At 46.1% G+C, this 15,852-nt stretch overlaps 1 protein-coding gene across 2 annotated transcripts in view; it reads right to left on the reverse strand.

The window, feature by feature from the left end:
* Positions 1-2,102: 2,102 nt before the first annotated feature.
* The window catches only part of LOC138447681 (adhesion G protein-coupled receptor E1-like), a 927,425-nt gene continuing 913,675 nt past the window's right edge, over positions 2,103-15,852 (reverse strand). For both annotated transcript variants that reach the window (XM_069603948.1, XM_069603946.1), the window contains 2 exons: positions 12,919-13,030; positions 2,103-12,145 (listed from right to left, as the gene is read on the reverse strand). In XM_069603948.1, coding sequence (XP_069460049.1) covers positions 12,000-12,145; positions 12,919-13,030 — 258 coding nt within the window. In that variant the 3' untranslated portion in view covers positions 2,103-11,999. The remainder of the gene's footprint in view (positions 12,146-12,918; positions 13,031-15,852) is intronic.

Below are 15,852 nucleotides of genomic sequence, written 5' to 3' on the forward strand. Positions count from 1 at the left end.
TGCAGCCGCCAAATGTGATTGGCAATGGCACCAACCATAAGGTCTATGTGGCCGAGGCCGAGCAATGGTAGTAATGTTAACGGTTGCTTCCATGAGACACGCTAGTGACTGTGTTGATCTATTACTGGCCGGCGCCAGAAGGGAGTGGCCAAGTGTATGGAATCTGACTCACAATTGTTGTTTGTATACTAATTGAACTTTTCACAATTGACCCCGGGAGAATTGACCTTGGGAGAAGTGACCTAATTTAGAAGGTCAATTAGGACATATATACATCCGCAATCCCCCGCAAACCCCCCAACCAATCCAAAACCCTCTGTAACCCCCCACACACTCCCCTCATATTATTTATAATCCAAAACCAACCCAAGGCATATATAAAATAACTAATTGTGCAGAAGGTCAATTAAGACCACTATAATTAGGTCAATTGTGCAAAAGGTCAATCGGAAAAGGTCAATTTGGGTAATACCCAATTGTCCAGTAAGTAGGGTCATGCTTTAAAGGCCATTACTAAGGTTAATTCAGGTGCAGCGACTTAACATCAACTGTGAACGGGTCCTTCGATTGTAAGTGTGGTGCCATGGATAGCACTGGTTGGAGAGGCACATGACAATGAGACAAAGGGTGTTGGTAGCAGCAGAGTTGACAGTCTGCGGTAGTCCGCGCCAGTAAGCGGACTTGGAGTCTGTTTTGACAATTTCGCTTCTGTCACAGCATGAGAGCATTGTTTTAACAATTATATTTTAACAGTGCACCATTGTCTTAACTGACTTGTTGGTATGCTCTGCGACCAGAGAGTATTGCATAGGGGCCACTTGATACAGGGACAGCGCCAGTAAAAAGCAGGTGTCGCAGGGGCTGCAGTGACTGTTGGGCTCTTCTGCCCTTCGAGCCGTTTTTCCTTGTGCTTGCCTGCGAGCAGCACGACTGCGGCGCGAGCTGCTAAGCGCATCGCCGTCCTCTCACAAGGTGTCATGGAGGACCAGTTGGCAACTTTGGAGCCTATATGTGTGGAGGTTGAGTGTTTGATGATTGCGGATTGTCCCTGAAGCCTGGAGCACTGCCTTCGTGCCCTGTCTGGGCAAAACTATTGAGTCTGTGGTGAATGCTCCACTTCCTGGACAAACAGAAAAAAGCTTGAGGCCTACTATGGAGCCTTTAAGCTCAGAAATGGCCTGCACTTTAATGTCCTTGATTTGTTGGAGTCCGGTGGTGGCAGAAGCATTGTTAGATTTGGCAGAGTTAGCGGTTAGAGAACCGACAAAGGATATTCCCACTTTGAACATGGTAGATGCATGTGTGGTCAACATGTAATGTGTCTTTTCCGTGGGTTCAAACCGAAACTATGGCTATGCTGGCCTCCATCAGAGAGCTTAATAACACTTTGCAAGACAGCTCAGCCAATTGTGCGTCAGCAGCAATGTTTAGTATTTTGGTAAATTTACTGCTGCACTTAGCTGCTAAATGTGGTGATCTGGCGAGTAGTTTAGAGAGACAAAGCACTACACTTAGGGTCACACTACCTCATACACTCAGCCAAATTATCACTACTACTAAAACGCATGTTACTACCATGAATAGGCTTCAGTGTTATGCAATCAGTGATACAGGATCTCCTCGTCTTAATGACGCCAGGGGAGATCCTAATACTGCAGCTTTAGACAAGCAGTAATGTATCATGACCTTAAGATTCAGAGGAAGAGGAAGGGGAAACTTTTTGTTCCTGAGAACTCCACTTCTTGCTCATCTGAAGTTTCAGCAAATGTAATTAGAAAGGATGGCACAATCTCGGTTTTATTTCCTGTACACTTGGGCTGTACCTTGAAGAAAAAGGGGTCTATTGTTCTGGCAGTTTATCAATCCCATTGTGGGGGTGATACTTCTTTTGTTGTGGAAGAGGGGAGTGGGAAAGTATTGCATGTCTTACCCAATAGTAACACAGGTGACAAACGTTTGAATGAAACTACAGCACATAGTAGTTTAGTCACTGTCCTGCGGTCGAAAGGCAGGTTAAGGCAAGGGGCAGGTTCGTGAAGGCAAGCCCCGGCACGCTCACACCAGAAAGAATACAACACACTAGGCAAAAAGGCCCAAGACACTTTTGCATGGATATCAAGTGTTTATTTCTTCAAAAAAAGGAATGCGTCAGCAAAGGACAGTGCTGCTACTGAACGTTCTGAGGTCCAATCGCACGTGCAGCTCATTATAAGAAAAACAACATCATTGATGACGCAATTATAGATAATACAATTCTACAAATCCCAATTGGACTGCCCCTATACATGTACAGCCTGCTCCATATGGGAGGCCAGGCCATTGGCCCATCGCCATCCGTCCATCTTCGTCCACGTGGGTGTTGGCTTGTCGTCCGTGGTGAAGTTGGCCTAACAATCGATTATCCACTAACGAAAACAATGTTATTTTATCATGGCAACACTACAGCTGGCAAATACAGGGATGAGCTGGGGGTGGGGATAAGCTGAGGTCACACTACCTCATACACTTCACTTGTTCCCAGACAGATCACCAACTCCCAAGATCCTCCACCTTTGTTTTGGGCTCCAATTTGGATGCAACCCTGCACCTCACTGCACAAATCACTTGATAGCCTTGCCTTCCGATCTTAGTGATCGATCGAGAGATGTAAAGATTTTATGGTCGGTGGTCTGGGTTTGGACAGTGCCATGGCCTGCAGGGTCATGGGATGAAAGCATGACAGAGCTGTATTACTCGTGTGGGGATCATTGGGGGCTGGAGGGCCTCGCTGTCTGTCCCATGGGTTAGTACTGCCAAGAGCCGCTCTGCTCCCTTCTCGTGACCTTGCAGGGCATACTCTTTCCTAGGCACGAGGGTCTGTAACTTTCTTAGAACAATGGAGGAGTTTGTGGACTTTTTGATACCTGGCCGGGCGGGGGTGATGGAGGAAATACTCAACAACAAGGATGATCAGGCTCCTGTTCTTATATGTGGGTATCTTAACTCTAGGATCCCCAGAGATGCTTCTTGAAGGGTGTGGGATCCGGAATCCTTGCTCTTGAATTCCCCTGATAATAGGCTGGATAAGGCTTGTTAACGGGGAACGGGTTGGGCAACTTTGCTTTATTCAGCTGGTTTTAGCATGGTTAATGGAGCTCGTCCTTCAGACCATCCCCCACAGGTCACTAGAACCTTCCATAAGAGTGCTCCATCTCTGATTGAAGACTTGTGTGTGTTTGAGCGTCATGAGAGGGATCATTATCCTATCATTGTAAGTTTCGCTCTGGAGAGTCACCACACTAGAAATGTCTCCGCAGGGACACTCACATTACAAACTTAATTGGATATCGCGGAGCTCTGGCACGATAGGGGCGGCGTCGTCGGTGGCTCAGGAATTACTTAAAGGATATTCTTTCAAGAGCGCAAGCACTGAGTCCTCTAAGACCAGCGAATCTACCTACTTGGCAATAGTTAAATAGGAGGTTCCATCTGGCGGCCGATCCAGCCTAGGTATTGGTCTAAAGAAGCTACATTGCCACATATCTGACAAGACTATCAAAGATAGAAAAAGGGTGCTACGCAGAGTTCTCCGTAACATGGTCAAATTACAACTTAAATCAGCTGACCACGCCCTCTTGATAAAGGACATTAAGGCCAAATATCATAAATAGTTAAATTGGAATAGGCACTATGTAGAATGTACCAAGTGGCGCAACTTGGTCCAATCTTCCCTTTCTAATAACCACAATGAGCGCAGTGTGTCCAAGATTAAAGTACTCTCATCATTACTTGACACAAAGCCCTATACACAATGCATATTGTCTTTTTGTGTTGCTTTTGTAACTGTATGAATAAAACCAGAAAACGGCAAGCTTGGAGCAGGAAAGAGCCTTAACTACTATGGCATTGTGCAATGTGATTATCAATTTCATTTTGTTTTGGTGCTTTTGACATTTTCAAATAATTAAAATACAAAACAATTAAAAGAATAATGACAACAATAAACTGCATACTAATAGGGTGCAGGAAGGCAACACAGTTTGGGGGACCTTCTTACCTTTCCAACCACCTCTCACAGTCCAGCACCTTTGACCTTTTGGTTTTGGTGGCTGTGGGGTGAGATGCTGCCCTCCTTCAGAGAGCTTGCCACTACCTCTGGCCACTTGCCAGGTGTCCACACCCTGCACCCTGCCGCATGGGGTCATATTGCTGTGAGGTGGCAACAGCTGTTGGACGGTAGGTGTGTAAGGGAAGTACAGGTTGCTCTTGTGATGAACAATGATTTTAAATAAGGTGATGGAGTAGGGGGGGGTTATTTCTAAAGTGTACTCTGGATCATTTCATTTGGTGCGCGGCGTGCCCAATACACTATCCCTGATAGATGAGGCCCAATGCATTCAATATGTTCTATTAAAAGAGGAGGTGGTAACTAAAGTGAATATTAATAAGCAAATGACCCTGTGCACATTCACAGGTGCTTATTTCCCTGTGCTGATTTGCTGCGCTCCAAAAAGATATTACATTGACCACATGCACAGAAGCAGAGGATAAACCAAAAGCAAGATAATAAATGCTAAATAAATGCACGATGTGATGAAGACAGTAGCGTAGTGATGGCGGCGTGGAGCTAGTTCTGGGACCTAGTTTGTGAGGCTTTTGCCCAGCTGATGAGGCTCACGCCAGGTTGGTACCCGGTGCCCAGGGCCACATGGGCGCACCATGCCGCAGCCTCCTCTGTTACAGAGAGTAATGGTGGCCTCAGTGCTTGTAAGGAGGCCTCGCTCACAATCTCCTCCCCATCACATTGCACTTGCGGCCAGTGGCAGCTCATGGAGAAGTGGGTGTGTCCCACGCCGGTGAATGACAAGGAGTCATCAAATAGTCACGTGATAAACATTTCCTGAAAGGCTGTGTGCGGTGTGCATCGAAGACATACTGTGGACAAACCCGTGTCGAGATCTGTGGCCGATGGGGCTGATTCAGTGGAATAAAAAAGTATTTTAAGAAGGGATTTCTTTTAGACGATTTGAAGAGCAAGTTCGAAACAGGATGCATGTGAACATTAAGCAACATGTGCCATTTGTGTTGGGGGTGAAAGGGACTTTGCTGTTTCTCTATATCACTCCTTTTAAGACCTGAAACTTACAGAGCGTCTTTCTGGTGAGATTATTTTCAATATTCAAATAGGAGTCGGGGGGAAATTACCTCTATCACCATTGAGCCTTCGTGGCATAAAGGGAGGTTTCTGATCATCATAAAATACTTTTGAAATCTAAAACATTCACCTCTTTGATTTCAGGTCAGACAGTCAAACCCATGATTCGCATATCAGATGGAACTAGATCACTGCGTTAACACTGCTCAGTGCAGCCTCTGCAACCAGGTAACACATTCAACGTTAGTACTGTTACCCATCTAGCTGAAGTCTCTACTGATCATACACTCCAGGCCTGAGCCCGGGAGCCTTGCTGAGTCCAGGGCACGAGCAATAAGAGCACAATCTCCACTTGCAGCTCACTCAGGCCCATCATTTAATAACTTAAACACACATTTGCTTTAAACAAAGCGGGCTGAATATAGCTATAACCCCCCCATCGGGGTACGCACATGGCCGATAGGGCTCGCAGCCCATGCCATGCGAAGCAAGGGCCTCACAGAGGGCTGTGGGCTCTTGTGGGCGCATGCACCCACAGCAAGGGGGTAATAGATGTTCGCACCCCAGGGTTTTCCACCATTGGAAAAAGTACTAAGTCCTTTTTCCATTTCAATAGCGGTGCTGGCGGGTGGGAGGAGCGCCGGAACCAGAACACAAAGCTCCGGTCCAGCAGGCAAGTGGGGAGGGAAAGGGTATGTTTTGTTTTGTGTGTGTGAGGTGAGGGAGGCAACAGGGAGAGGCTCTCTGTTGCCTCCCCACAAGGAAGATGACACCACCCAGGGAAGGTCCTCGAGTGGCTGCAAAGGCCGGGCAGTATACAGTGAATTCACGCCCACTCTTCCAGCACTTCCCCGGGTGTGAATGTGAAATCATCTGTTACAAGATATTTGTTGAATATCATCATACTATACATATATAATGTGTATCATGTCTTAATGAGCCTGTCAAATGGGCAGAACATGGCGGCAATCTGGCCAGTCTCTAATGTCACCTCAAAGCTCATTGGATTGATCGATGTATCATTCCTGGAGAGTGAATCATTGGAGGAACACTGTTTATTATGACTATACTTGAGTGAGGTGGAGGGAGCGCATAGGGGTTGGTGAGCAGTTCCAGAATTCAATATATAATTATATCAGAATGTGTGGGTGCTGTGGACTGGGCATGGACACACGCATAGCCATCCTTGCCCTGAGCTCCGGATTAACCTCTCAGTCGCCGCTCTTCCTCCAGAATTCTGCTGAGAAGTGGCAACATTATCTCCAAAGGGAGGCTAGACCCCAATGGAGGCACAGTGGTCAGTGCCATTGTAACCTCACATCATGCTCGAATGTGTGTATGGTACCTCTTGTCTCCTTCCCCTTTCTCATAGTGATATTGCGAAAGAGTGTAATGGGACTGTCCATCATGAAATTATGATCTATTAGAAAATCATTTAACATGTTATTCTAGATTTTCATAATGTGCTTTACTGAGTAGTGCAAGTGTACCATTCTAAGTATGAATGCATTACATAATAGAAGTGGTAAAAATAAACCTTGTGCGTATCGGAGACATGAAAGTCCTCAAGGGGGAGGGAGGGTATAGGGGAGGAAACGTTTACAATTTTGTAAAATCAATAAAGAGAATTAAAACAAATAAAGCCTTGTAAAGCTTTTAAAAGGGCTACTTTATAATGTTCAAACAATTTAATAGTATCTTTTTCAATGGCTTCTTTTGTTGAAAATACACACTCTCAAAATGCACTTCTTTCTTTGAAGGGGTCACACTGAAACTAACACAAATGATCTTTTTCTTCTGTGATCACTACAGTAATGTGTAATTATGTGTGAGGGCCACTGATTGGTCGCGCTCTCTCCTGAACCTAACAATTTGTTACATCATGCACACTCACTAATAATGAACACAAAAGGAAAATAGCAAACATAATATAGAGCCTGCAACCTGGTCCACTGGTCCCTTGTAAAGTTGGTTAGAAATCCAGCGTCCCCGCAGAAGCCCCTCCTCCCCCCATAGACAGTGAGCCTCAGTGTGATGGTGAAATTCCTGCAGGACAAACGTAATGTAAATTCATGTGCTCAAATACTAGACGGGTCCCCATCTTCAGGGATTCCTCTATTGCCTAGACCCGTCCCATCTTCAGGGATTCCTCTATTGCCTAGGCCGGGGCCCATCTTCAGGGATTCCTCTATTGCCTAGATAGGTCCCCATCTTTAGGGATTCCTCTATTGCCTAGACCGGTCCCATCTTCAGGGATTCCTCTATTGCCTAGATCGGTCCCCATCTTCAGTGATTCCTCTATTGCCTAGACCGGGGCCCATCTTCAGGGATTCCTCTATTGCCTAGACTGGGTCCCATCTTCAGGGATTCCTCGATTGCCTAGACCAGGGCCCATCTTCAAAGATTTCTCTATTGCCTAGACAGGGGCCCATCTTCAGGGATTCCTCTATTGCCTAGACCGGTCCCCATCTTCAGGGATTCCTCTATTGCCAAGACCGGTGCCCATCTTCAGGAATTCCTCTATTGCCTAGTCCGGTCCCCATCTTCAGGGATTCCTCTAGTGCCTACACCGGGGCCCATCTTCAGGGATTCCTCTATTGCCTAGACCGGGACCCATCTTCAGGGATTCCTCTATTGCCTAGACCGGGGCCCATCTTCAGGGATTCCTCTATTGCCTAGACCGGTGCACCTCTTCAGGGATTTCTCTATTGCCTAGTCCGGTACCCATCTTCAGGGATTCCTCTATTGCCTAGACCGGGGCCCATCTTCAGGGATTCCTGTATTGCCTAGACCGGAGCCCATCTTCAGGGATTCCTCTATTGCCTAGACCGGGGCCCATCTTCAGGGATTCCTCTATTGCCTAGACCGGTCCCCATCTCCAGGGATTCCTCTATTGCCACTGCTTGCCTTCTACTTTTAACGATGACATCACGAGGAGTGCAGAGCAACTGTAAATGCAGATGATAGGTTTTCAGTTTGAAAATTGACATTTTGAAACATCAAAGTTTGTAAATGAAATCTGGATGATTATAGTTAAGATGTACATCTTGCTGCATTTATTGTGCAGGCCCCTTTTCCTCTGCTGCCCTCCTGGTATCCTCTAGTTTACCTCCAGTTCATCTACCTCACCATGAGAACATGCACCATTTTATTTTTTACCAATAATTTAACGGTCTACTTTCACAAGCATGGGTCTTTCTTCTCCTTTTTGGAAAAGTTGCTCTTTTATTCTAAAACAACTGGGCACCCTCAGTTTCCCCCCAATAACCAGAGGGCCACTATCTCCTCCATTTTACTAGTGGCGTCTGTATTGAGGCTTCTTTGCGCTTTTTGTTTACAAACTCATGCAAATTCAGAACTAGACACCGAAACACACCAGCAGTCCTTTTTTAAGTCTGTGATCCAGTAAACAGGTCTAAAAAGATGCATACAAAGCTTTGCACCTGTTTCTGCACAGCACTGATTTTACAAAATGTTCCACCGGCCTTTTCGACTCCGCCTGCAATAGTGCCTGTCTTCATGCCTGCCTGTTACTTTCATGCTTGCATGAAGCCGCCAATGGATTCCGATGGAATCTTCCTACTTTCTGCACCTGCAGATTGCACAGGAATCCAGTGAAAGCACTGTCTGCCAGGTGCAAGTGTCAGGAAGCATTTACACTTCTTGCAAAACAGAATGTAATAAATGTCTTACGGTTATTTGGCCTGCTTTTACCACTTTATGTCACACTATGTCCTATATAAGTGTATAATTGCAAGGAGGGGACCCATGTACACCTATGGGCAAACTTTGTTGGTCTTCTCGATGCAATACCACGTTTCTCCAAGTCATCCCCACAAAGGACCACATTTTGGATTATGTATTTATTCATGGAACTGCATTAAGATTCATTGGATCGCAAGGAATGCAGCATACAACTTGAAGTTTGTTGTGAATAGTTGTTGTCATGAACTAACCTTTTTCAGATACAGTGCTTGGAATTGCAAGCAACCTGAACCATTGGGTTCTACACCAAGATGACCAGCCTTTCATGTTGGCGTGGCATAAGGCTAGGGCTTATTTGTATGTTGCGCCGCCAAATGTATATGGATAATATTTACTTAGAAATATTACATGATCATTAAACATATAGTGCCACCAAAACGCAATATTGAATGCTAGAACTCCTGCCATGATTTGCTGACCTACGTGTGCCGGTCATAGTTCTGAATTAAGTGATTCATTGATGGGACTGTTCTCGACTGTTTGAATTTTGAGTAGAAGGACCTCCTGACATAAAGAGTGATTTGTTACATCTCATTCCTTGAGAAGAAAAGACATCCCTTCTTTGCAAACAACTATAACATTATCTTCTGAGGACGCATTGCCTTGCGGAACTAAAGAGTGCATGCTTACTTCAATACCGTCATTGAAAACGTGAGAGATCAAAGAGCCGAGGTGTATCAGGGAGAACAATTCTAGCAACATAGATCCTAACTCTCTCTAAATGGGGTGAGGATTGTTACAAAAGATAAAAAGATAAAGGCAGTGAGGTAGAGGAGAAGTGGGGGAAAAGAGAGGAGGTAAGAGAAGTCAGGCCCCCTTAGGCAAGGGCCCATTGAGAACAATTGAGGTAGTTGCCAACATTTAGGTTTTGGAGGCACAGGGCGAGGACCCTGGGGCAGAAACAAGAAGAGACGCAATTAGTAATTCCCTGGTGGGTGCTCTGAGGACTCTTCAACTTGACCGAATCCCAGTCTCAGGCCATTGCAGTTCTAGCGTGGACGTGCACTTCGACCTGGAGTTGCATGCGAAGGATGAGAACCCGATTATGTTTGCCCAGCAATCCAGGAGATAAGAATGAACTGTCGCTGACACTTAAAATTCCAAGACTGTGAGTGGTTGTGGACCTTTCCTCTCCAGGAAGGGATCAGGATTGTCGCTGTCAGAAATCAAGACCTGTAAACTTAAGGAGAAGTTATCCAGTGGGTGTTGTTGAACCTTAAAGAACCTTCAGCACAAGGAGAAGTCATTATGTGGGTCCTATCAAACCTTAAAAAGCCAAACCGATGGATAAGCTTGTGGTCATCATTCATGGGACCTTTATTAAGTTGACTTTAAGAGGATATAGACTTATTTGGCATACTTCTGTAAATATCCCCAATAAACCCTAGGTATATTTTTTTAAAACAGTTTCTAGCTTCTGTTGATCCTACTTGGCTTTGTGACACTGTTCAGGGGCAGATGGTGCCCCAAGCATACCATATGGTGGAGACATTCAAATCCACCCTGAGCTGAACTGAAGACATGTTTTCTGTAACTGGTCTCCCAGAGGAGCTGGAGTGAAAGGGAGGCCTCTTAGTTGATTGAAATCCTCCACAGAGTACATGAGTGTAGGGGTTTATCAAATTTACAGTGGCTGGAAATATAATACAGACTTCAAATACCAGTACTGTTTCCATCAGAAGATCAGAGTCCATGGGGAAGGGTGATTGCCGCCAGGGGTCAAAATGTAACCCCAACGATTTCCCTGGGAACTCTTGTCAAGATGTTACCCGAGTTGACAGGAGGTACAGATTCATTTCTGTACTAGCTCTTTCTACACAAACCAACAACTGCAATACTATGCGACCCGTTGCTTCTCTTCTGTTTGCCATTCATCAGCCGGTGTGAGTTTTTCCGTTTTAGGCCTACAAAAGATGTATTTTATCCAGTTCCTGTGATTTAATCAGCATTAAAGACAGTGATGCCATTGCTGGTGATGCTATTGGGGTTGAATGTCCAGTGATGCCATTGCTGGTGATGCTATTGGGGTTGAATGTCCTGTGATGCCATTGCTGGTGATGCTATTGGGGTTGAATGTCCAGTGATGCCATTGCTGGTGATGCTATTGGGGTTGAATGTCCAGTGATGCCATTGCTGGTGATGCTATTGGGGTTGAATGTCCTGTGATGCCATTGCTGGTGATGCTATTGGGGTTGAATGTCCTGTGATGCCATTACTGGTGATGCTATTGGGGTTGAATGTCCAGTGATGCCATTGCTGGTGATGCTATTGAGGTTGAATGTCCTGTGATGCCATTGCTGGTGATGCTATTGGGGTTGAATGTCCTGTGATGCCATTGCTGGTGATGCTATTGGGGTTGAATGTCCAGTGATGCCATTGCTGGTGATGCTATTGGGGTTGAATGTCCAGTGATGCCATTGCTGGTGATGCTATTGGGGTTGAATGTCCTGTGATGCCATTGCTGGTGATGCTATTGGGGTTGAATGTCCAGTGATGCCATTGCTGGTGATGCTATTGGGGTTGAATGTCCTGTGATGCCATTGCTGGTGATGCTATTGGGGTTGAATGTCCTGTGATGCCATTGCTGGTGATGCTATTGGGGTTGAATGTCCAGTGATGCCATTGATGGTGATGCTATTGGGGTTGAATGTCCTGAATGTCCAGTGATGCCATTGCTGGTGATGCTATTGGGGTTGAATGTCCAGTGATGCCATTGCTGGTGATGCTATTGGGGTTGAATGTCCTCTGATGCCATTGCTGGTGATGCTATTGGGGTTGAATGTCCAGTGATGCCATTGCTGGTGATGCTATTGGGGTTGAATGTCCAGTGATGCCATTGCTGGTGATGCTATTGGGGTTGAATGTCCTATTCCCATGAGATCTTTAGCTTGAGGCCAAAGGCAATGTGATGTCACGCCGTCTACCTCGATGATTTTGGTGAACTAATGCAGGCAGCGTGTCAGCAGAGGCATCAGTAATGGCTGTTTTATTTTCAGATGATGAACGTCACAAATACTGAAATTGTGGGGCAACCTGCTACAAAGAGTGTTCAGTAATGGCAGTGATGTCCCTTATAAAAACTCACAGGAATCAGTTCTTTTTATAGAGGGTCCGTGGAGGAAGAAAGCGACTGCGATTGGCCACTGCAAGTCACGCCATCTTTTATCAATTGACCACTGTGTGGCTGGTGTTTTTCAGAGGTACTCACGGGCTGGGCTGCTGCTTTTGTTGTGAAGTCATTTCCATCTGAAAATATTCCAAAGACATATTTATTTATATATTTGCATTTGTTTATTACATTTATGTAAGCCCCAGACCCAGGGGTATCACAGAGTTGGTACAGTAGGTTGAGAAGGAGAAGAGACAACAAGTTCGATTCATACCTGTTAAACAATGTTTTTACCAGTTTTCTGACGGCTATGTTGGACTGTTCGTTTCTGATAGTCGGGGGGAGAGAGTTCTAGAGGGTGGGCACCGCGACACAAAAGCTGACGCCACCGGCTCTCGTCTTTCTGCATTACATTTTCACATATTATGAAGTGTGAGTTAGACGTGTCATGCTTGCTCCTAGTTTCCACTGCATAGTCTCTCAAAAATGGATACGACTTTAGCATTTTCTCTCCATTTGACCACTAAAGAAACACATACAGAATCCCAGCCCTCCACCATTACTCCCTGTCTTTGGGTGGTTAAGCTGAGGACCTGTTCTTGTCATACCCACATTTACGCGGTGAGTATCTTTCTGTGCATCTCTTTACACAGTCACCCTTCAAACTCTCCCCCATCACCCTTGCAAGATCCCAGCCCTGCTCATCCAACACTCAAAGCATGGACCACATTTGGACCAGAAATGCCGGCTGATTTACTCTTGCCCAAATATTCTGAGGTCTTAATGCAGGAATCAAACCACCTGTTTCCCCAAAGGGTAAACACCATCCTTTCCCATACTTTACTTCAGTGAATGGTGATATGGCATATGTGGGTTTAATCTTATGTTGCAGATCGTATAGCTTAAGCACCTTTCACTGGTTGCATAGGAACGGCCGCTGTAGACATGGTGAGCCCTGAAGATTGTGATGCGCTCGAGGGCTTATGGATTTGGGTGAAGCATTTCATGTACTCCTTCCTCACCTGCAAAGAGGAAAACAAAGAGTTAGGATCGTCAGGTGAAGGACGCACCTCTGGTGGGCAGAGATCTAGGCTAAAGGGGAAGAGTCACAACACCAAACAGAAATCAAGATTAAAAAGAAACCAGTGTACACAAATGGCCCAATTACCACTACTTTGAGTCCCATCTCCCATGAAAATGTTCTTGCTTACCCCCACCACGGACGATAACCCCACAACCTTTATGACCCTATTCCTCTTTCCTAGAGCAGTCCCGGAATATTTGGAGGAGGGACTGGGGAGCGAGAAATCCGATGTCTATGACTGAAGACTGGACTGGACTGGGAATCCTACTGGCATATTTCTCTAAGGACGTCGGTGCATAGGGGACGGGGCATATACAAAAGTCATACGCACAAACATCCTTACCATACCCCAGCTTTGCCTCCCAGCCGCTCCTCTTCGAAAATTCTGAAAGTTCCAAATCCAGCAGAGCTACTCTCATATATATCGGAACTGCACCCCCTTCTCGGTTTTTGGAGAAGACACTTAGGACCACAATAAAGTGAGAGATGGCGCAGCATCTTTATCCACCCATCCCAATCCTGAGGGTGTGCAGTAAGTACATATGGTTTGTGGATACAAACACTTTAATGTTAGGGCGTATTTATGTACATATATGATTCATGCCTACAACTCTTATCACAGACACACTTGCACTGTTGATTTTATGCAGAGTAGACCCGAATCCCCATTGATGATGTTTCCCTCTTCCTCATAGGAGTATATTAAAGCAGTACTATTAACTCTTAGATCAAGGGCCTCTCCCGCCCGGGCATCCGAAGCGAAGGGCAGATGAAGAAAAGGGCAATTCCTGTTTGGGCCTGTTCAGACCAGGAGGACCCAGGGCCCGAAACCCTGCTCAGACAACAAGTAACATGTGTTAGTTTCCTCCCTCTGTGCCCACATGCCATCCCCACCATCATGGGGTGGGGACATGCGCTCTGTGGCATTGAAAATTGTGCATTTGTAAAAGTTGTATTCTCACGCTGCAGCGCGTACTGCCTTGTTTGTTGGCCCTCCCTCCCACCAACTCGCTCCCATTGGTTGACAGGCCCTTTAAATCGGCCACCCAAGGCACCCCCTGCCATGGCAGCCCCCTCGGCCAGGGAGCAGAGGCTACGGACAACTCCAGGGGTGTCTGCCGGTGCCCGCTTGGTATCACGTAGCCTGCAGCTGCGACTGATTAGGTCAGTCGATTCTGGGTGCGTTGTATTGTGCTGTGCTCAAAAACATAGCCTTTTTCCCCCTTATGAGAAAGTCGAATCTGGGTGTGTTGTATTGTACTGTGCTCATAACCTTGCCTTTTCCCTCTAGGAATGTTAATGTTAATGTTAAAGGTCATTTGTACCGCGCACTATCACCACCGGAGTGGTCCCCTGGCGCTCTGGCGGCTCTGAAAGAGGGAGGGTGCTGATGTGCGAGTCTATGTGTGTTTTTGTTTTGTTGTTGCAGTGTAGTGAAGTTCGTGCGGTTTGCTGTGCTGGAGGTTTGTGGTTGTGTTTGGTTTGGAGTTTGAGAGGTGTATGCAGAGAAGGAAGTTGTTAGTGGTATTGGTTAGTTGGCATCTCTATCCTGGATTGAGCCGGTTGGGCTCTTGTAATCTTACACGACGGGATGCTTGTACACCCTGTGCCTCAGGAGGTACGTGCTCGTTTTTTTTTTTTTTCTCCATTCGAGGCCGTTTGAGGATTTAGCTGTCCCCTCCGCCCGCTCCCTTAATAACTTTGCATGCTCCTCACCCCCCCACATGACTAGCGCAGCTGCTAGTGTCCATACTTCCGTTTGTGTGGTGATTAGTTGTGTCTTGTCCGTTCCACAGCTCGTGGTACCTAGTTGTGGCTGTACGGGTGATGGGGGATGGTGAGGGTTGGCTGGAGTCGTTGCCTCCGTCTCCCTGGGTCTCGCAGGTGGACCCCTGTGTCAAGGTCCTTTTTGTTGAGTCATTTGTCTTATTGTTTCGGTTTTAGTCTCTGGTTTTGAAGAGCCAGGTTTTTAGTAATTTTCTGAATTTGAGGTGATCTTTGGTGTTCCTTATTATTTTTGGGATGCTGTTCCAGGTTTTCGCGGCTAGGTGGTAGAAAGCGGTTCCTCCGAGTTTCTTCTTGATGTAAGGTTTTTGTTCCAGTCGGATTTCATTGGTTGGCCTGAGCGGTCTCGTTGGCTTGTAGATTGTTATTTTCTTTTGTAGGAATTCTGCTCCTTGTCCGCTGATTGCCCTGTGCGTTATGCACATTGTTTTGAAGATGATGCGCTGTTTTACTGGGAGCCAGTGTAGTGTTTTTAGGGCCGGGGTGATGTGGTCTCTTCTGGATAGTTTGAGGAGTAGTCTGGCTGCTGTGTTTTGGATCCTTTGTAGCTTCTTCAGTAGGTATTCCGGTATACCGAGGTAGAGGCTGTTTGCATAGTCGATGCTTGACATGATGAGGCCGACGATGGTGAGTGTTTTGTGTGTGAAGGAGAGGAAAGGTAGTATTTTTCTTGCCGTGTGGAGGAGGAAGAAGCATTTCTTGACTGTTGCGTTTATTTGCGGTTCTAAGGTTAGGGTGTTGTCCATCAGGACTCCCAGAATGTCGAATCTGGGTGTGTTGTATTGTGCTGTGCTCAAAAATGTGCCTTTTCCACCCCCTCCTGGGATAGTCGAGTCTAGGGGTTTTCGCATTCTGGTAACTGTGGCATTGTTGCTAGTTCTCTGTAGGCTACAACCTAGATCCCCCCCACCCTGCAAGGCGTGCCGTTCATTGTTGAGTTACTTGTTCCCCTCCTGTGTCTTCCTTTGTTGTGAC

The sequence above is a fragment of the Ambystoma mexicanum genome, chromosome 3q (genome assembly GCF_040938575.1).
Source record: "Ambystoma mexicanum isolate Mex_15411 chromosome 3q, UKY_AmexF1_1, whole genome shotgun sequence".
NCBI lineage: Eukaryota > Metazoa > Chordata > Amphibia > Caudata > Ambystomatidae > Ambystoma > Ambystoma mexicanum.